Source organism: Artibeus jamaicensis, unplaced genomic scaffold, assembly GCF_021234435.1.
Source record: "Artibeus jamaicensis isolate MK-2021 breed Jamaican fruit bat unplaced genomic scaffold, CSHL_Jam_final scaffold_614, whole genome shotgun sequence".
Lineage (NCBI taxonomy): Eukaryota > Metazoa > Chordata > Mammalia > Chiroptera > Phyllostomidae > Artibeus > Artibeus jamaicensis.
Genome location: NW_026522050.1, coordinates 1959969 through 1979729, shown reverse-complemented (window position 1 = coordinate 1979729; position 19761 = coordinate 1959969). Strand labels below are relative to the sequence as shown.

Genomic DNA, 19761 nt, shown 5'->3' with positions numbered 1-19761 from the left:
TGGCCCGCTGCCCTGACTGAGAATCAAACCTGTGACCTCCCAGTTTGCAGACCTGGCCTAAAGAATTGAAATTGGCTGTCCTGCAGGGCTCACAACCTGGATTGGGAGAGGTGTGTCTGAATTGACTAGACTACCAGGGCCCTTTCCAGTGTGGGTTAGCGTGAGCTTGTCTGGGTTCCACTGCTTCGCCGAGGTGGCCACTGGGTGGTGCTGCCACTCAAGGAACTGCTGAAAGCAATGCCAACTCCCCACCTCCCACCGGGATGCTGAGGGGCTAGATTCTGATAAGATGACCATTCAGGTGACTCCCGTGCTGACAGTTCACACCCTGGTCTCAAACCAGAAGCCCCCTGCACCCAGAGAACACTCGATTCTACCCAAGAACCAAAACTGCTGCCACTACAGGAGTTGCTTGGGACCTACCTTTTTCAGAGATCAGATCTGTCCGTGACTAGATGTTTTCGTTTTTAAAGAAATCACTGCTCGCAATTGGGCATAAAGTAATAGCTTCTAATTATATGTTTTCATGGTTGCAACAAACTCTAAAGCCCTCCAACTGGGGCTGCTGTAGGGGCCAGAGTAAAACTTCCTCTTTTGCTCCAAGACAAACTTTCTGGGCTAGGAAGCCGCTGAGGCCAGCAGCTGGCTACACTTCCTGCTCCCTTGACTTTGCATAAACTGGCTTTCCCCTGGGGAGCCCCACATGCCCTGCCCCCACCTGGGTGGCACAGTTAAGAAAGCCTGCCCTCCCCAGGGATTCTGCTGCACCTTTGGTGCTACTGTCTCGAGGCTCAGTTCCCTGTAGCCCTAAACTGATCTTGTGCAAAGGCCAGGTACCTGCTGGGAGCCAGGAGCAAACTACAGCCTGGCTCTCCCAAAGCTAGCATCCCAGTGTGGACTGGGGCAAGGGTAGGAGGGCAGAGATGGGCTACCAGGGACCCTCCGAGGTCACATTTGAGAAGGGACTTGGCAGGACTGAGGTGCTGGTGTACCAGAGATGAGGGTCCTTGCAGGTGGGACAGTGAAGGGTGGCAGGTTTGAAGCCTTCCCTGGAGGCGTAGGCCAGGGCAGTTGAGAGTGATGGGCCAATTTTGTTCAGCTGCGTCCTGGGGCATCTCTGAGATGCACAAGTTTGGAAATAGAGGCCCTTAGCTGGGGATAGGAAAAACTTAAAGAATTTGTTTTTCCTTGGGCCTTCAAGTATCTGGTGACAAAGAGACATTGGGTCTTGAGCCAACTTGACCTGCCAAGTCCTAAATAACCTGGATCTGATCTTTTCGGTCTTGTAGCTGTCCTCAGCATCCCGGTGATGTTGTGTGGCCCAAAGCCACCCACTTCTTGACAGGTTGGAAATGAGAGATGGCTTCCTACAGAGCACGTAGCCACGGACACAAATTGGTGGCTTCTCTTGACCTGAGCAACCGTGAAAATGAGGAGGCCCTTCTGTGATGGGTCCGCCAGCAGCCTCCCTTGCTTTGTGCTCTCGGGGAGCCAAGGCGGGGCCACCCTGGGGCCCTTAGCGGTAGCTGGCAGTTTGCTTCCTGCACCCAGAGTCACCAACCCGCCCTCGGGAGGGGCTGAGCCCGCCCTGATTAGGACGGCAAGGGCTGCCCTCTGAAGGAAGCTCCGAAGAGAAAGCAGAGGAAAAGGAAGCTCTGTAGTCTGCAGGCGTTCAGGCCGAGGTCAAGAGTGGCTGGTGCTCCAACTCCACCTGCCGCCCCAACCTCTTGCCAGCAAGGTAAGCTGGGGCCCTTCTGTTCCTCGCCCTCCCACAGCCCGTCTGCCCAGCATGGCCTCCTCCATACGGAGCCTGGAGAGGTGGACTTCCCACTGCCCTAGAGAGGCCTCAGCTTGCCCAGGATGTTTGGGTCTCGGCTTTGGGCCAGGATTACAATTCTTTTCTGACCTGTGCTGACAACCGTTTCCAGGGTGGGCAGCTGCCAGTGCAGATTCGGGGTGAGTTGTGGCCAGGAGAAGGGATGGAGGCTGTGCTCAGCCCTGCCATCGAGCTGGGTGCTCCTGAGGAAGCCCTTCTTACTCTCACCGGGCCTCCGTCTTCCCGTCTGAGAGATGGCAGTGGGCTGGACCACATGGTCTCTGAGGGTCCATGCAGCTCACCCATCGTGACGATGGGAGGGTTTGCCTGGAACAACTCAGCACCCCGAGTCTTGCTGCCACCATGGGGCATGGCCTGCGGGTTTGCTCTGCCCCCGTGCCTGCCCAGGGCACCGTGGAGCCTCTTCTGCTTGAAGCAGGCAGCCCACCAGGCACAGCACCTTGCCCACTTTGCTTCCTCCCCGCCCCGTCTGCAGCGTCGCCGCAGCCATGGCGGGCATGAAGACGGCCACGGGGGACTACATCGACTCGTCCTGGGAGCTGCGGGTGTTTGTGGGAGAGGAGGACCCTGAGGCGGAGTCGGTCACCCTGCGGGTCACTGGGGAGTCGCACATCGGCGGGGTGCTCCTTAAAATTGTGGAGGAGATCAGTGAGTGTCCCCTGGCCCTGCCGGTGACCTCAGAACCCCGGGGGACGGCTGCAGCTGCGGAACCATGGCGCTTCCCTGCTGCGCAGCCCTCGATAACAGTGTCACAGTGACTCAGGCACCAGCTTAATCATTTGGTTCCAAAAAAGACATCTCCCCCTTATCCCCCTCCCGAGTCTTCCCTCCCTTCCTCCCACTCCAGCTGGTTCTGCTAAGTCCCCAGGGAGCAGACCCGGCCACGGTCCTCCATTTCCCCATTGCTGGGGGGCAGAAGCGGCCGAGCCTGGGCTGAGGAGGAGGCCACATTTTTGGGGTCTGAGGGGAGACCAGACAGGGCTCCTGGGGGCCTGAGGGCCTCCTCCCACACCTCCTCCCCCAGGCGGAAGCCCCAGCAGGCAGGCGGGTGACAGGCCCAGGCTGGGTGGGAGGGCCCTGCCCCCACAGGAAGTTACAGCAGAGCAGCCTGTGGTATCAGCCACTGAAAGGAGCAGGGCCGGGGCCATCTCATCATCTTTCCCTGCCGGGGTGGGGACCGCCCCTTCCTGGGAGACGAAAGGCACAGCCCGATAGCCAGAGCTGGAAGGCAAGCGGGGGAGTGATAGGCCCAGCTGGGAGCCCTTGCGGCCTGTGGGGGGGGTGGGTGGGTCTCCTCAGGCCCAGCCCACCCAAATTCCCCACATGCCTCTGGGGAGGGAGGTCAGGTGGACGGCACAGGGTCCAGTCTGGTCAAAGGGCTGAAGTGCCGAGGGGAGCCTCCCAGAGGCCGGGGCCCAAGGAGACGGTGAAAAGCAGAAGCTGGGATGAGAAGGTTCCCCGGACCGAGACTGGGGGCCGAGTAGTGGAGACCTGGTTGGCCCGGGCATGGCGTGTAGCAAAGCAAGAGGCCTCGACAGGGAGACAGACAGACCCTGCTCTGCCCACCGCAGGGCTCCCAGAGCTGAGTCCCTTCAGCTCTCACCCCCTGCAAAGGGGACGTTGTGTCCAGCCCTCCTGTCCCCACGCACTCCTTAGTGCATGGGGCACCTACTAATGCTCCGCCGAGGGGCGTTTGCTCAGTGTCCATGGGGCCAGGGTGATCACCGCCCACATCTCACTAACTAAAGCCGAGGCGCAGAGAGGTTAAGGGCTCGGCCAAGGTCACAGAACTAGGACCCACTAAGCAGGAGTGCCTGCTCTTGCGTGCCAGGCACAACACTGGGCCCTGCCATAGCCTTTGCCCTGAGCTCCCAGGAATGCCAGGGGTAGGGGCAGTGGGCCAGGGTTTTCAGGGGTACAGGAGGGGCTGCATGGGGGAGCCCAGTGGGCTGGAGCGCGTGAGGTGGGGGCATTAAGATTGGGGCACACAGATTCTAGGTTGGGGGCTCTCTAGGAAGTGATGTAGCAACTGAACCCAGAAGGCTGAGCAGAGTTAGCTAGCTAAGAGCCATTCCACTATGACCTTGACCTAGACCCCAAGCCAACCCAGCCCGGCCCTGTCCTTGGCTTGGGCAGGAGAGGGGCAGTCATCAGAGGCCTCCGACCCCTAAGCGGGTGCTCAGCCCTGGAGCTGGCAGCAGGGCCCTTCGAGGCTGATGGGCGCTGCCCCCCTTTTCCTGTGGTCCCGCAGACCGCAAGCAGGACTGGTCGGACCACGCCATTTGGTGGGAACAGAAAAGGCGATGGCTGCTGCAGACCCACTGGACGCTGGACAAGTACGGGATCCTGGCCGACGCCCGCCTCTTCTTCGGGCCCCAGCACCGGCCGGTCATCCTGCGGCTGCCTAATCGCCGGGCGGTGCGCCTGCGGACCAGCTTCTCCCAGCCCCTCTTCCAGGCTGTGGCTGCCATCTGCCGCCTGCTCAGTGAGTCCCCGGTGGTCCCCACCCTGCCATGCTGCCAGGTTCCTGCAGGGGGGCTGGTCCCCTCCCTTCACAGGCCCGGCTATCCTCCTGTAGTCCTTGCTGCTCTGGCCCCCATCCTGCCTCAGGACTGTGACCTGCCCCAAAGTGCCCATGGCAGGGGGTGGCAGGGAACAGGGCAGCTCCTGGTGCCTGCTGAGGCCGCAGCTTCCCACAGGTGTCCGGCACCCCGAGGAGCTGTCTCTGCTCCGTGCTCCTGAGAAGAAGGAGAAGAAGAAGAAGGAGAAGGAGCCGGAGGAGGAGGTGTTTGACCTGACCAAGGTCGTCCTGGCCGGGGGTGAGCACTGGCTGGGTGGGCCAGGGGCTGGGTGCAGGGGACAGGCCCATGAGGCCCAGGGCTGGGGGCAGGGCCTCGCTGACCCCAGCCTGCTCTCCAGGCGTGGCACCTGCGTTGTTCCGGGGGATGCCAGCCCACTTCTCAGACAGCGTGCAGACAGAGGCCTGCTACCACATGCTGAGCCGGCCGCAGCCACCGCCCGACCCCCTCCTGCTCCAGCGCCTGCCTCGGCCCAGCTCCCTGTTGGACAAGACCCAGCTCCACAGCAGGTGCACTGCCCCCCAGGTCTTTGCCTGGGGCCACACCCACTGCCGTGGCTCACACCCTGCGTGTCTTGCTCACCCCAAATCCGCGCCTCCTGTTCCCAGGCCTTCCCTCTATGTGTGTGCTTGCCCCCAAGCTGCCTGCCCAGCCCCCCACCCCGCCCCAGCACTATGCCTGGCTCAGTCCTGACCCCTGCTTGTGCCGTGGCCCAGGTGGCTGGACTCGTCACGGTGCCTCATGCAGCAGGGCATCAAGTCTGGGGACACACTCTGGCTGCGCTTCAAGTACTACAGCTTCTTCGACCTGGACCCTAAGGTGGGCCGGGTCAGGGACAAGCGGGGTCTGGGCCGATGAGACATGGGGAGCTGGGTCCAGGGGTCAGGGCTCTGAGAATGTTAGAGACTTGTGAGGGTCTGTCTCTGTCCACTTGTCCATCTATATCTGTTTATAACTCTGCTAACACAGCGCTGGGTCTGGGCTGAGGCCAAGGGCGTCAGGGGGAAAATGACCACAGATCTGTGTGGACAGTGGTGAGGGCCCCTGGGAAGCCTGCTCGGGTGGGAGACGCCCAGCACCTGGGCTCAGGGAAGGCTTCCTGGGATGGGGGTGGCACTGGGACCTGCAGGGACAGAGCTGAGTGAGGACCAGGCTTTGAGGCAGGTACCAGTGTGCATCCGTCCCTCCAGGCCAACTGTCTCCTCTGGAAAACCACCAGAACCCCACAGGCAGCCCCTCCAGCCCCTCACGATTCATTACAAAGCCCAGACTTAACATGTCCTGGGTCTTTCCCTTTGCCTCCCGCCCACCCCTCCTCACTAGGAGCTCCCTCTGCTCCCTCTGTCCTGCTGATCGCCCCTCAAACTGAAATCCCAAACCACCCGCTCTTCTCGCTCTTCTCCGTCCTCTGCCCAGCTTCACCTCCTACGGCACCTTCCTCCCCTCCGGGCCTCCCCCTCCCCCCAGCTCTGGAAGGAACCCTTCACTCCTGCCTAAAAGGCTACCTGTGGCCCCAGCTGCCACTCCCGGAGGCCCAGGCTGATTTGGCCCCGCCCACGCCTTTCCCTGGGCATCACCGCCTTCCGTCCTGGGGACTTTCTTGCTCCCTTCTCTCGCCTCTCCTACCTTTTAGGGTTCAGTCGTTTTCATGACTCCATTTTATTTTCTTTATATTAGCTTGGTAGCTGTGCTTTCTTTTTTAAGTCGTTGCTGTAGGGGTCATAGTATACGTGCAGAATTGCCACCCGGTAACGCTCCCGCCTCACCTGTAGTCCAAGAACCTCAACACCAGGATTCCCTCACCTCCCCTCGCTGCTGCGCACCCGCCATTCTGTTCACCGACGCCCCCGGCGCACTGTCGCACTCGTTGCTGCGGTTGTCGTTTCGATGCTGCATTGAGAAGTAACTGGTGTATCATACACTTTGCCCACTGGCAGTGTCCAAGGCGATGGTTTTTATCATATTCACAGGGTCGTGCCACCATCGCCACAACAGACTTGAGAACACACCGGGGAAATCTCCTGCTCATTCGCAGGCACTCCCGGTTTATTCCCCACGCTCCCCGCAGCCCCAGCAACCTCCGGTCTCCTCTCTGTCTCTATGGCTTTGCCTGTCCTGGACTTTTCAGGCCCGTGCGGCTCTTCGTGTCTCGCTTCTTTAACCCAGGGCCATGTGTTCCAGGTGCATCCGTGCCGTGCCGTGTGGATCGGCGCTTTATTTATTGTTTCAAAAAGATGTTATTTATTTATTTTTAGGAAGTGGGGAGGGAGGGAGGGAAGAGAGGGAGAGAAACCTTGGTCAGGTGCCTGTCGCACACCCACAGCCAGGGACCTGGCCTGCAACCCAGGCATGTGATGCGACTGGGAGCTGAACCCATGACCTTTCGCTTTGCAGGATGACACCCAACCCACTGAGCCACACTGGTCAGCACTGTGCTTTATTCATTTTTATGGAGCTGTGCTATAGTTTCGGGTTAAAAACAGCATGATCATGGCTATAAATAGTGACACCTATAAATAGTTTTCTTAGCCAAGCCACAGAGTAAAGATATTTCCTTTTTTGGTCACGTTTTTTATAGTTCACAATTGCTATATTTTTCTTAACCTATTTTTCTACTAATTGTCTATTTGTGCTCAGTCTGAAAAGAGACCCCAACAGGCTATCAGGGGCTGTGGCGTGTCACTGAGGGTTGAGATGCAACGTTCCACGGCCAAGCCCCTCCAACACTGCACCCCAGTGAAAAGACTTCTTTCAGAACGGTTGACCTCGTGAGGATGCCAGTCGGCGTGATTCCCTTCTGGGGACCACGGAACCGTAGCCTTCTATGCCCACCTCACAGCTTCTCTCAGTCCTCTCGCCACTGCTCCCCGGGGAAGGCCACCGGGGCTTCTTGGTTCCTGGACCACCTGTGCTCCTCTCTCTCTCAGCCGACCCCCTCGCTTTGATGGAGCGTATATTTCAATAGCTTCCCCTAGGAGGGCACGAGAGACTTGAACGATTTGAAACTCTGCCTGTCTGCGAAGGTCAGAATTCTGCGCTCGCTCACGTAACAGTTTGGCGAGGTATAGAATTCTAAGTTGGAAACGTTTTCCAGCCAAATTCTGAAGCCACCTTCCCGTCGTCCTCTTGTTCCCAGTGTTGCTGCTGAAAGTTGATGCCGTTTTTATTTCAACCCTTCTCTGTGCGACGCATACGTTTGCTCGATTCCTTGCAGGGAGGGAGCAGGTGTCCGAAACTTTTTAAATCTTCTCTTTATCTCTTGGTGTTCTAAACGTCTCAGTGGTGTGGATCTTTCTCCACACTTGCTGAGTCCTTTCACATTAGAAACCGGGGTCCTTCGGGTCCGGAAATAAGCCCTTTACAATTTCTTCAATAATTTTTCCCCTCCATTTTCTGTTCTTTGTTTTTTTTTTCAGGGACGTAGGAGACATTAGACTTCCTGGACTGATTTTCAAAGAAAGAAATTAGATATTTATCTTTTCTTATTTTTAAGCTCGTTGTCCTTTTGCTCTGCTTTCTGGAGGTTTAATCTCTGCAGCTGTATTTTTAAATTCCAAGAGCTCTTATTTCCCGAGTGTTCTTTTTCAGAGCTCACAGCATTTTGCTGACCACCAGAAGCCCCCCTCCTCCCCCTCCCAGGCACCGCCTCCCACAGAGGCGACAACTGTTGTTAGTTCTGTCACCACAGACGAGCTCTGCACGTGTTTGAAATCTGCACAAATGAAAGTCACCGTCCACACTTGTAGTCTGGCTTCTTTCACTCAGTGTCGTGTGTGTGATTCCTCTGTGTGGTGTATTGGTGTAGTTTATTCTTTCCCATTGGCATGTCGAATCCCGTTATGTCAGTACGCTACAGCTGATTTCCATTCTGCTGCTGAGGGGCATTGGGCAGTTTCCAGATTGGGGCTGTTAAGAACAGAGATGCTATGACCATTTCAGTATATGTCTTTTGGTGAACGTAAGTACATAATTCTTTCATTTTTAAAAGGAAAGAAATGGGGTCCCTGACTGGTGTGGCTCAGTGGGTTGAGTGCTAGCCTACAAACCAAGAGGTTGTCGGTTCGATTCCCAGTTAGGGCACCTGCATGGGTTGTAGGCTGGGTCCCTGGCTGGGGGTGTACGAGAGGAATCAGATCAGTGTATCCCTTGCACACTGATGTTTCTCTCCCTCTCTTTCTCCCTCCCTTCCTCTCGCTCTAAAAGTAAATAATAAAACCTTTAAAAAAGGAAATGGGGAAATTAACTTTTTAAAAAGGATTTTATGTATTTTTAAAGGAAGGGAGGGAGAAAGAGAGGGAGAGAAACATCAGTGTGTGGTTGCCTCTTGCCTGTCCCCTCCTGAGGACCTGGCCCCCAACCCAGGCATGTGCCCTGACCGGGAATCGAACTGGCGACCCTTTGGTTTGTAAGCCAGCACTCAGCCCACTGAGCCACACCAGCCAGGGCTCACGTGGTATTTCTTATCTTTTCCGTTGTAGCCATATAGATGTGTAGTTATCTCATGTGGTTTTCCATTCCTGTGTTTTTTAAAACAGCCGTACTGAAATATAATTTATATACTATAAAAACCACCCATTGTAAGCAGTGCTTATTTTTAGTAAATTTATACAATTGTGCAACTGTCGCCCAGTTTTAGAACGTTTCCGTCAAGCCCGAAAGTTCTCCAGTGCCCATTTGCAGTCACTTCTCCCACACCCGGCCCGTGACGCCGCGATGGGCCTGTTATGTGGCTGTAATTTACACTTCCTTGATGACTCATCCCGTTGAGCCCTTTTTCATATGGCCATTAGCCAGTTGGAAATCCTCTTGTGTGAAGTTTCTGTTCAAGACTTTTGCCAATTTCTGTAAGGACTTGCTTGTCTTTTGCATACTTCTTTGCTGTTCTTTATACAGTTGGTAGATGAATACTTTGTCAGATACATATATTGTGAATACGTTTTCTCTCAATGTTTTTTTTTTTTTTCAAGATTTAATTTATTTTTAGAGAGGGGAAGGGAGGGAGAGAAACATCAGTGAGTGGTTGCCTCTCATGCACCACCCCCTACTGGGGATCTGGCCCGCAGCCCAGGCATGTGCCCTGACTGGGAATCGAACTGGCGACCCTTTGGTTTGCAGGCCGGCACTCAATCCACTGAGCCATACCAGCCAGGGTTTAATGGTTTATTTTGTATATGTGCTGCCAGAGTGAACACTTTAATGGTTTATTTTGATAAACAAAATTCCTAATTTTAATATATTCTGATTTATATTTCTTCTTTTATGATTAATATCTTTTGTGGCCTGTTTAAGAAATATTTTTTTCTGCATCAAGATCTGAAAGATGTAATCTTATTTTTCTCTAAGGGCTTTGTTTTAACTCTCACATTTGACCTGCAATCCATCGGGAACTGATGTTGGTATATGGTGTGAGGTAGGGGTACAGATAAATCCTCCACAGGGACACCCAGTCGACCCAGTGTCATTCTTGGTAAAGAGCGTTCTTTCCCCTGACTGCAGCATCATCTTTGTCCTGAGTCAGGTGAGCGTCCGCGTTTGGGTCTCTCTGGCTCTCTAAGGTTCCACTGGTCAATTTGCTTCTCGTTGTCAATGCCACAGAGTCTTAACTACTCTAACTTTATAATTATGTTCCTTTTTAAAATAGCCTCCTGTTCTTGCTTTATGGGTGCAGTATTTTGTCCCTACAAGGATTTTGACGAGCGTTGGAAGTCTTCTTCTCTCCCTACATGGTCTTTATTTTCTCCAAATCTCTTTTCTTCCTGTTTGTCTCGGTCTGTGGGGTTCATGCTCGTAGCTTTCCATGAAGGTGGGAGATCCTTGCAAGTCCTTTCGTAGTTACAGGGAAGGCTCTTACAAGCCAGATGGGAACCCAGAGTGCATGAATAGGGCTCGTTATTTTGGGGAACCTCCTGGGGGTACCAGGGCAGGAATGCCACTCTTCTGCGGGGTTTTCCCTTTGGCGCGTCAGTTTCTCAGCACTGAACCTTCCGATCTCCCAGCTGGGCATAGAAGGCTCGCTGCCGATGTCCTGGGTGACAAGGGACAAGCCGGGGTGTCTCACCTCTCAGAATGCCAGACTTCTCTTAATTTATCTGTTGTCAGCACCTTGTACCACCCCTCCCAGCTGTGCCTGAAGTACCAAATGCAGGGGCATCTCTGCCTCAGCATCTCAGAGAGAAAATCTCTGGCCTCTGCCAGGTGCCAGCTAGCTGTCACTTGGCTGCAGGGAGTGGAGAGGGACCTGCCCCTTTTGTGTACTTTCTACGGTCCTCGTTGCAGCCCATCCTTGCCTCTCACCCAGGAGATTACCATCCAGAGCCTGTCCTGGGGTCCCCCACGTGGGCTGGATGCCTTGGTCCAGGTCTTTGTTCTTTTTGCTGTTTGCTCTCTCTTATTTTCAAAACTCATCAGTGCCTTTGTGACAGAGCAAGAGGGGAGACCACGAGATCCCAGCAACCTGGTTCCCATTCCCATTTTGCTTCTCATCTTCCAAAACCCTTCCTCTTACCTGCTCTAGGCCTCGCTCTCCTTTGTCATTTCGGGTTTACCTTTTCTACGTCCTTGCTGTCAATTTTGGTGATTTCAGAGGGAGCCTGGGCTCGGGCTTCCACGGCTCTGGGGTGCCCCTTTGAGCTGTGACTGCCTGTTCCTTCTCTCTGTGGTGTTCTTCCCATCAGTCTCCCCTTTAGTGGCCCGTTGTCCTTCTCCACATCTCAGCACAGTATGTCACCTCCTCGGGGAAGGCTTCCTCCTGTGGACGCACCCCCTGCGACCCAGTCCGATTCTCAGTCACAGAACTCAGGCGTCCTCACCTGAGGGCACGACCGCGCTGACCCTGGCGGCTATTTCCTTTATGGCTCCCACCACGTTCCCGAATCATGTTACCTGTTCATCGATGGGTTTGCCACGTCCCCTTCAGCAGTGTGTGGGGCACACAGCAGATGTATAATCAACATCTGTACGAAAAGGTCTAGAAGGAAAAAGGTGCCACTTACCTGGGCAGGTGGGCAGACAGGCTCTAAGGCCTGCGTGGGGCCAATGAACAAACTTGCCACAGCACAGAGGGCAGGCCGAGGGCAGAGGCTCTCCGGCCGGCACGTGGGGTGAGCAGGGCTCTCGACGCCCGGCCAACCCCGCTGCCCCCTCCCGCCGCTCCAGATGGACCCGGTGCGGCTGACCCAGCTGTATGAGCAGGCTCGGTGGGACCTGCTGCTGGAGGAGATCGACTGCACAGAGGAGGAGATGATGGTGTTCGCAGCCCTGCAGGTGCCAGGCAGGCCTTGGGGCTCGGGGTGGCAGGGGCACGGGCCAGTCCCCGGCAGGGAGAATCTCCCAGGGCGGGGCCCCATCTCTAGGGAAGCCCAGCTCAGGGTAGGGTTGGGCAAACGGGCTGCCTGCTGAGCCCTCCCTGGCCACATGCCCCACCCAGTACCACATCAACAAGCTGTCCCAGAGCGGGGAGGTGAGTGAACCGACAGGCACGGACCCGGGACTGGATGATCTAGACGCAGCCCTGAACAACCTGGAGGTGAAGCTGGAGGGGTCAGCGCGCACGGATGTGCTGGTGAGAGGGGCTCTGGTCAGGGATCGGGGGCGGGTGAGGCCCAGAACCGGCCCCTCTGACTCCCCCTCGTCCCCAGGACAGCCTCACCACCATCCCGGAGCTGAAGGACCACCTCCGCATCTTCCGGTGAGTTTGGGGGCAGAGTTGGCAGCCCAGCGGGAGGGGCCCAGTGTAAAGTGACAGAGAGGAGGGAGGAAGGTGGCTGGTCCCCACCTTCCACCTCACCCTCAGGCCCAGAAAGCTCACCCTGAAGGGGTACCGCCAGCACTGGGTGGTGTTCAAGGAGACCACGCTGTCCTACTACAAGAGCCAGGATGAAGCCCCGGGGGACCCTGTTCAGCAACTCAACCTCAAGGGTGAGTGTGGGAAGGCCAGGTGGACACTCTCACCTGCTTCCCCCCCGAGTGCCAGGGAACAGGCTGTGTTCTCAGGCAGACTAGGGCTGGCCTTTCCCGGGGGCGTCACAGGCAGGGCTCCCCCACACTGGCCTCCTAGCCCACCCCTCTCCTTTCTGCAGGCTGCGAGGTGGTCCCTGATGTCAACGTGTCCGGCCAGAAATTCTGCATCAAACTCCTGGTGCCCTCCCCAGAGGGCATGAGTGAGATCTACCTGCGCTGCCAGGATGTGAGCCCTGCGCCTGGGTGGGCAGCCAGGGTGGGCGTGGGGTAGGGGAGGGGTGGTGGGCTGAACCGGAGCCCAGCTGGCCCCTCACCACCCTCCCACCTCCCACCCTAGGAGCAGCAGTACGCGCGCTGGATGGCCGGCTGCCGACTGGCCTCCAAGGGCCGAACCATGGCGGACAGCAGCTACGCCAGCGAGGTGCAGGCCATCCTGGCCTTTCTCAGCCTGCAGCGGACAGGCACTGGGGGCTCCGGCAACCAACCCCAGGGACCTGATGCCTCCCCTGAGGGCCTCAACCCTTACGGCCTTGTTGCGCCCCGCTTCCAGCGAAAGTTCAAGGCCAAACAGGTGCCACAGGGCGTAGGGGTGGGAATGACCTTGGCGTTTACCTGGCCATCCTTGGCCCCTGGATCTCCATAGCAACTTCCTCTGAAAAGCCATGTGCTCCCACATTCCTTCTCCCACCCATGTCCCTCAGCTTGAGTGTGCTGGTCCCTGCCCAGAGGAGAGGGGCTCACCACGGTCCAGCTGCCTACACCCACCTTAGGGCCTGGCTGGGCTCACAGTGGGGAGAGGGAGCACTTGGGTGGCCCAACAGTGGACGCTGCCCCTGCCCTAGGCTTAGCGTCCTGTCTCCCTGATGGGGACAGGCAGGGGGACTCAGGGACTTTGGAAGCCCTCACAGTGTGGTCCTGCAGCTCACCCCACGGATCCTGGAAGCTCACCAGAACGTGGCACAACTCTCGCTGTCGGAGGCCCAGCTGCGCTTCATCCAGGCCTGGCAGTCCCTGCCTGACTTCGGCATCTCCTATGTCATGGTCAGGTAAGAGCCCTGCTCTGCCCCGCCCTCTCCGCCCTCACCTGCTGCCTGGGGTTTGCACCCTGTGTGCCCCACCCCCAACCCTGCGCCCCCACAGCAAACCCAGAGAGGTCAGGCCGGGAGAACAGGAGTACCAGCTCCGTCCCAACGCCGTCCCAACGCCATCCCAACGCCGTTCCAACGCCGTCCCTCTCCAGGCCTGGGTTAGCTGGTCTGTGGGACTGCGCTGACGCTGGCTGCTAGGACAGGGACTGCCCCTCTGCCTGTTTTCCAAGCCAGCAAAGATGATGATGATACAAGAAAGTTATGTAAAGGCATGGACTATTTGCCTGACGCCCCTAAATGTTACGGTGATTGTATCGATCGACTCCCACACTCCAGATGAGGAAGTCGAGGCCCAGAGAACCTAAGGGACCCACTTGCACAGCCTGCTCCTGAGCATCACACCAGGCTGTGTGAGCAGGGGACTTCGCTCACACTCTGTCCTCCTGGGGACCAGGTTCAAGGGCAGCAGGAAAGATGAGATCCTGGGCATCGCCAACAACCGACTGATCCGCATTGACTTGGCCGTGGGCGACGTGGTCAAGACCTGGCGCTTCAGCAACATGCGCCAGTGGAACGTCAACTGGGACATCCGGCAGGTGGGCCCAGAGTGGAGTGGGGGGTGGGGGGGTGAGGGCGGGGCTGGGGGGGGCCAGACCCAGCCAGGGCTGTGCAGGGGCTGCGCCCTCATCCCACTTCCACACGCCCCTCTAACCACCTGCCCTGCAGGTAGCCATCGAGTTTGATGAACACATCAACGTGGCTTTCAGCTGCATATCTGCCAGCTGCCGCATTGTGCACGAGTACATAGGAGGCTACATTTTCCTGTCCACACGGGAGCGCGCCCGAGGGGAGGAGCTGGACGAGGACCTCTTCCTGCAGCTCACAGGAGGCCACGAGGCCTTCTGAGGCCTGTCCTGCTGCCCCTGTCCTGCTCACCACCTGCCATGGCCACTCCTAAGCCCACACACACTGGGACTCACTGCCCACACCTTCTCCAGACATGCGCTGAGCTGGGCACATTCACCGACTGTCACTGGCTTTGTGCCGACCAGGGACTGGGCTGGGCTGGACTCTGCCCTCCCCCAGGTGGGCCCTGAGCGCCCCAACACTGCTCTTCCTCGGTTTGAGTGGTGGAGACTGACACCCCGGACCTCACTGCGGTCCCTGCGCACGCAAGGAAGACCAGCTGTAGCTACAGGATGACAATTCATGGTTTCAAACTGGAGTTTCCTTTTGGTTATCTTTTACATTTCTTATTTTAAAATAAATATTTTATTGTTGGATCATCCTCCTTGCCCTGGAGCTGTGCTTGGGAGTGCTCTGACACTGTGTCTCTTCAGTACCAGCCAAGGAGAGGGGTTTTCCTGAGACAGGGACAAGTCGGTTAGAGAACGGGAGATTGAAGTCAGCTGGGAAAGAGGTAAAGGGCACAGGTTTCGGGCTCAGAACAGGGCACAGTGGAGGTCCTCACGGGTAGGGCGTAGCTGCAGAGCCTCCTTGAAGTACTTGGGAAGCAGGAAGCCATCAGCATTCCCTGGAGTCAGGATCACCCCATTGGCAGAGCGGAAGAAGGGGATGCCATCTGTGCACAGAGCCAGGGATGCAGCCAGGCCCTCTCTGCAGGCCCCAGGCTGCCCCTGCTGTGCCCAGACTCACCTGCCAGGGCCAGGGGCCCATTGATGAACACAGCCACGTCGCAGTTCAGCCGCATGCCTGCAGGGACACCTGGAGCTGGGGTCTGTGGTGCCGGGGGCTGCAGTTATCAAACCTGGCCAGGCTGGGGAGCTGGACTCAGTGGGCAGAAGAGGGTGCCACTGCACACAGGGTATGGGGTGGCTCTGGAGGGGGGCCTGGGAGGAGAGTGGGTGGGAATCTGGGGGGGGCACTGACCACTGATGACACCAGGGTCCCCAGGCAGTCCTGTGGCCAGGTGGATGTGCGTCCTTCTCTGGCAGGACAGGCCCTTGAGCAGGATGGAGGGCCAATACTTCCAGAATGTGCCATGGACAAGTATCAGGGGCAGGTCCCGCGGGGTCTCCAGGGGCATCAGCTCCAACTCAGGTACCTGGTATGGGTGAGGGAATAGGCAGCAGTGAGACCCCCTCCCAGGCAGGGGTCCCGCCTGGCTCTCCCCCGTGTCCTGTTAGCCCCCACCTGCAGGGAGTGACCCTGATTGGCCCGGATGAGAGGGCCCGTGCTGGGGTCCCCCGGCTGCAGGGCAAACCGCTGCTTCCCATTGGTGTCCACCACGCGCTGCACGTCTTCAGCTGAGAAGCTGCGGAACTGGGGCAGCTGCAGGAGGGCGCCCAGGGGCACGAAGCCGCCTGTGGGCACACGGGGTGCTTGGGGCTGAACCTCTCTGGCCTGAGCCAGAGTTACCAGGGGAGACACAGGTGACCAGAACAGAGCCTGGGCTTAAGGGTCACAAGGGGTCATTGGCGTGACCTTGGGAAAGTCTTCCCTCTCCAAGCCTCAGTTTCCTCAACTGACCAGGGAATAGGCTCTGCCTCCTGGAGGGCCCCAAAGATAAAGTGACCCTTTTTAGCACAGTACCTGGCTCAAGGTGGATACTCAGTAAGCCTCCTTTGTACCCCCACCCCCCACCCCGTGCCCACTTTTGGGATAAGTGTTTATGCCCAGAGGCTCCTTTCCCAGTTTGCCCCAAACATGGTATTGGGCTCTGGGTCTTCCCTGTAAATGGAGGGATGTACCTTGCTTGCATGTGGTCCCCACAGGGCCACGGTGGGAGCTGTGGGGGAGAGAAGTTACAAACAGGCTCACACTGCTCCCTGCACTGGAGCCCCTCCAAGCCCCTCACTTACCAGGCCCCATGGGAAGCCCCAGCTTCAGGGCCCCGTGGCGCAGGGCATAGGACAGCGCCTTGGACAGCTGGACATCTCGGTCCTACAAGAGTTCAGAGGTGGCCCCTGGTCCCTGTGGTGATCCTGCCTTGCTGCCCACCCTGAACACTGAGTGACCTGCTGCAGGGGGAGACCAGAGGGAGAGAGAGTCCCTGTGTTCTGCAGAGAATGGTGTGATAGGTCAGCCATCAGTCCCACCCCACCAGCATTTCCCAGAGAGCCAAGACTGAGTCCCCTCACCTCCCCTTTCCACCACGGAGGGCAGGGGGGTAGGGGTGAGGGGCGGGGAACGCACCTGTTCCCGGGGTCTGTGAGCCCTTCTACCCCTGGGCCCTGCTGCTTCCTGCTTCTTCTCTCCAGAGTTCATGATCAAAACCTGTGGGAAGCAGTGGCCTGTGGGGGACTGTGAAGGGCCGTCTCATGACCCCACCCCTGCCCAGAAAGTCAAAAAGCCTCAAGAGGTGAGAGCTGGGAGGGGGGTACTCAGATCGTTAAATTCACCTCCCACCCCCAACTCCCTGGTGCAGAAAGGAACACTGAGGCCCGCAGGCAAGACTTGCCCAAGGTGACACTGTCAGCCACGGAGTCCAGCAAAGCCGAGACCCCCGCACTGCAGGCTCACAGGTCGCCCCGGGAGGCGGGCCTGAGGAGGAGGTGCCGGCGCCCAGACTAAGCGGGCGGCTGATCCGGCGGCCGTGGCAGAACGAACAGGAACAGGGAGAACAGACCGCTAGGCTCACTGCCTCCTACAGCAAGGCGGCTGCCTACGCGAGCTCCGGAGCACCGAAACCCGCCAATGAAAAGCCCGGGAGGGAGGGGCGGGCACTTCCGCTGGGGGGAAGGGGCGGAGACTGCGGGCTGTGTTGGCGGTGAGTCCACGCCGCGGGCTGGAGCTTCCGAGCTCTGGGAGGGGTTCCTGGGAGTCTAGGGTTGGAAACAGGACCCCTGGGTTTGGGAGACATGGACATCAGGGGGTGACTGGAAGAGGACCTCCGGGTGGTAGTGGTGCCCTGGAGTCCCAGGAATGTCTGGCGGCAGGAGTCTCGGGCTCCTGCTGGATGATAAGACACTTTACTGCCCAGGGACATTCAAAAGGGCTGGAAGTATCCTCAGTAGGTCTGTGGGTGGCTGTAGGTACCCCAAGCTGACAGACCTGGCTGTGACCTTCCCCAGAGCTTCCCTGTCCAGACTATGGACCCCGAGGTGTCTCTGCTGCTGCAGTGCCCGCCGGGTGGGCTGCCAGAGCAGCAAGTACGGGCTGAGCTGAGTCCAGCCCACGACCGTCGTCCACTGCCAGGAGGGGACAAGGCCATCGCTGCCGTCTGGGAGAGCAGGTTACAGGCCCAGCCCTGGCTCTTTGATGCTCCCAAGTTCCGCCTGCACTCTGCTGCCCTGGTGCCCACTGGCTCCCAGGGGCCACAGCTGCTTCTGCGTGTGGGCCTGACGTCCTACCGAGACTTCCTGGGCACCAACTGGGCCCGCTCAGCTGCCTGGCTTCGACAGCAGGGGGCTGCTGACTGGGGTGACAAGCAAGCCTATCTGGCAGACCCTCTGGGAGTGGGCGCGGCGCTGACCACTGCGGATGACTTCCTTGTCTTCCTGCGCCGCTCTAAGCGGGTGGCTGAGGCCCCTGGCCTGGTGGATGTGCCTGGTGGGCACCCTGAGCCTCAGGTAAGATGCCAGGTTGGGTGCAAAGGCACAGCGACCCAGAGAACTCAGTTTTTACTCCATTTCTCAGAGGGGGGATTAGCCTGGTACTTCTCTGCAAGTCTCTGCTCAAGGGAGCCCCTCAGCCTCCCCACTGATCCCTTCCCCAGACCTGTCAGAAGCTAGGGAATGGGGCAAGGACCTAGCTGGACCTCTGGTTTTCCCTTTGGAAAAGGAGAGCCTGGGTGAGGAGGCCACCAACACTCACACTGTGCCCTCAGGGCCAGTGAGCATGGGGGAAGGCAGGGCAGGAAGAGGTGGGGAACCGGCTGAGCCTCACCTCTCACAGGCCCTGTGCCCTGGTGACAGCCCTCTGCACAAGGACCTCCCTGGGGAGCTGGTGGTGCATGAACTCTTCTCCAGTGTCCTCCAGGAGATCTGTGATGAGGTGAGTGAGGGGTGACCAGGTCAGGGTGGTGGACTACGAGGGAGGTTGTAGAATAGAACGTGCCAGAATTCCACGACCTCATTCTGGGCTGGTGCGAGGGTCTGCAGGCATGTGGCATTGAGAGAAGAGCTTGGCTTTGCAACTGGGCACACTTGGAGTAGAATTCTATCCGCCATTTCTGTGTGCCTTAGGTTCTTCCTCTTTACAATGTAAACAATGACAAATGTCGCGCCTACTCCCCCCAGGTTTGTTGAAAAGAAAGGTAACTGGAAGTCAATTTATCGACTTCCCTTGCGTGACTGAGCAAATTATCCAATCTCTGGTTCTGGTTTTCCCATCTGTAAAATGAACATGCCCAAGATCCAACATCCTGCGATCCTGGACACTAGAGCTACAAACTGTAAAATGCTGTAGTAACAGGGTAATGCATGTGCTGACCTCCACCGGGAGGGGCAGGGATGTGGGCAGTGAGTACTGACAGGGGGGACCCTGGCCCCAGGTGAACCTGCCACTGCTCACCCTGAGCCAGCCGCAGTTACTGGGCATCGTGCGCAATGAGACCAGTGCAGGCCGTGCCAGTGCCGAGTTCTACGTCCAGTGAGTGAGCTCTGGGGGACAGGGTCCTGTTTCCTGAGGTGGGTGGGTGGTTGAGGGGCAGGGCTGAGACAGCTGGGGCTCCACAAGGACCCTCCAGGGGCTGGGCACCCACCAGGCCATTCTATGTCTTTCTTGTCCAGGTGCAGCCTGACCTCTGAGCAAGTGAGGAAACATTACATGAGTGGGGGACCGGAGGCGCACGAGTCCACAGGAATTATCTTTGTGGAGACACAGGTGTGAGGTGGCAAAGTCTTGCTCCTTGGACAAGGAGCTGGGGTTGGGACTTGCAGAGGCCTGGCGATGCGTGTCCCAGGCCATCAGACAAGGCTCCCAGATCTCTCAGAGCTTTTCTCCAGCGTCAGGAGGCCTCACTGGGGATGCCCAGAGCCCAAGGGAGAGGGCCACGGACATGGTCAGCCTCTTTAGCATGTCTCCTTAGGGACTGTACAGGGCCCAGAACTCTGGGCACAACTGCAAAAGACGCAAGGGCAACGTGTCTGGCTCTCACTGTCTCCCCACAGAACGTGAAGAGGTTGCAGGAGACTGAAATGTGGGCCGAGCTCTGCCCCTCTGCCAAAGGCGCCATCTTCCTCTACAACCGGGTCCAGGGCAGTTCCACCTGAGTCATGTTAGGGTCCCCAGACCTATCACCACAGCTCGAAAGACAATAAAGGACTTTACTCTTGGATTCCGTTGATATGTGCTGTTTCCATGAGACAGAGCCTGCGGGTGAGAGAGACAGGAC

General features: G+C 57.8%; 3 protein-coding genes across 8 annotated transcripts; 2 read left to right on the top strand and 1 right to left on the bottom strand.

Moving 5' to 3' along the window:
• Positions 1-1296: 1296 nt before the first annotated feature.
• Positions 1297-14749, top strand: FERMT3 (FERM domain containing kindlin 3). Its single transcript, XM_037140177.2, has 15 exons — positions 1297-1738; positions 2313-2485; positions 4089-4322; positions 4537-4656; positions 4757-4925; positions 5133-5235; positions 11572-11679; positions 11843-11977; positions 12054-12103; positions 12209-12333; positions 12495-12601; positions 12713-12946; positions 13297-13421; positions 13918-14059; positions 14190-14749. The coding sequence occupies exons 2-15, from the start codon at positions 2326-2328 to the stop codon at positions 14367-14369; spliced, it is 1992 nt and encodes a 663-aa protein (XP_036996072.2). The 5' UTR covers positions 1297-1738; positions 2313-2325; the 3' UTR covers positions 14370-14749.
• Positions 14736-17094, bottom strand: TRPT1 (tRNA phosphotransferase 1). Of its 6 annotated transcripts, none has more exons than XM_037140186.2 (8): positions 16826-17094; positions 16620-16700; positions 16286-16367; positions 15618-15787; positions 15354-15528; positions 15120-15176; positions 14935-15045; positions 14736-14827 (listed from the first exon to the last, which is right to left on the bottom strand). In XM_037140186.2, exons 2-8 carry the CDS (start codon positions 16689-16691, stop codon positions 14736-14738), a joined length of 759 nt encoding a protein of 252 aa, XP_036996081.2. In that variant the 5' UTR covers positions 16692-16700; positions 16826-17094. The 6 variants fall into 6 exon arrangements, 5 of the variants coding, with proteins under 5 accessions (XP_036996081.2, XP_036996080.2, XP_036996082.2 ...); XM_037140185.2 differs by having other exon boundaries at positions 16885-17094; XM_037140187.2 differs by having other exon boundaries at positions 17053-17092.
• Positions 17095-17148: 54 nt separating this feature from the next.
• NUDT22 (nudix hydrolase 22) lies at positions 17149-19704 on the top strand. The gene is made up of 6 exons (XM_037140181.2): positions 17149-17193; positions 17498-17995; positions 18321-18419; positions 18919-19016; positions 19157-19250; positions 19538-19704. The coding sequence occupies exons 2-6, from the start codon at positions 17516-17518 to the stop codon at positions 19637-19639; spliced, it is 873 nt and encodes a 290-aa protein (XP_036996076.2). The 5' UTR covers positions 17149-17193; positions 17498-17515; the 3' UTR covers positions 19640-19704.
• The last annotated feature ends 57 nt before the right edge of the window (positions 19705-19761 follow it).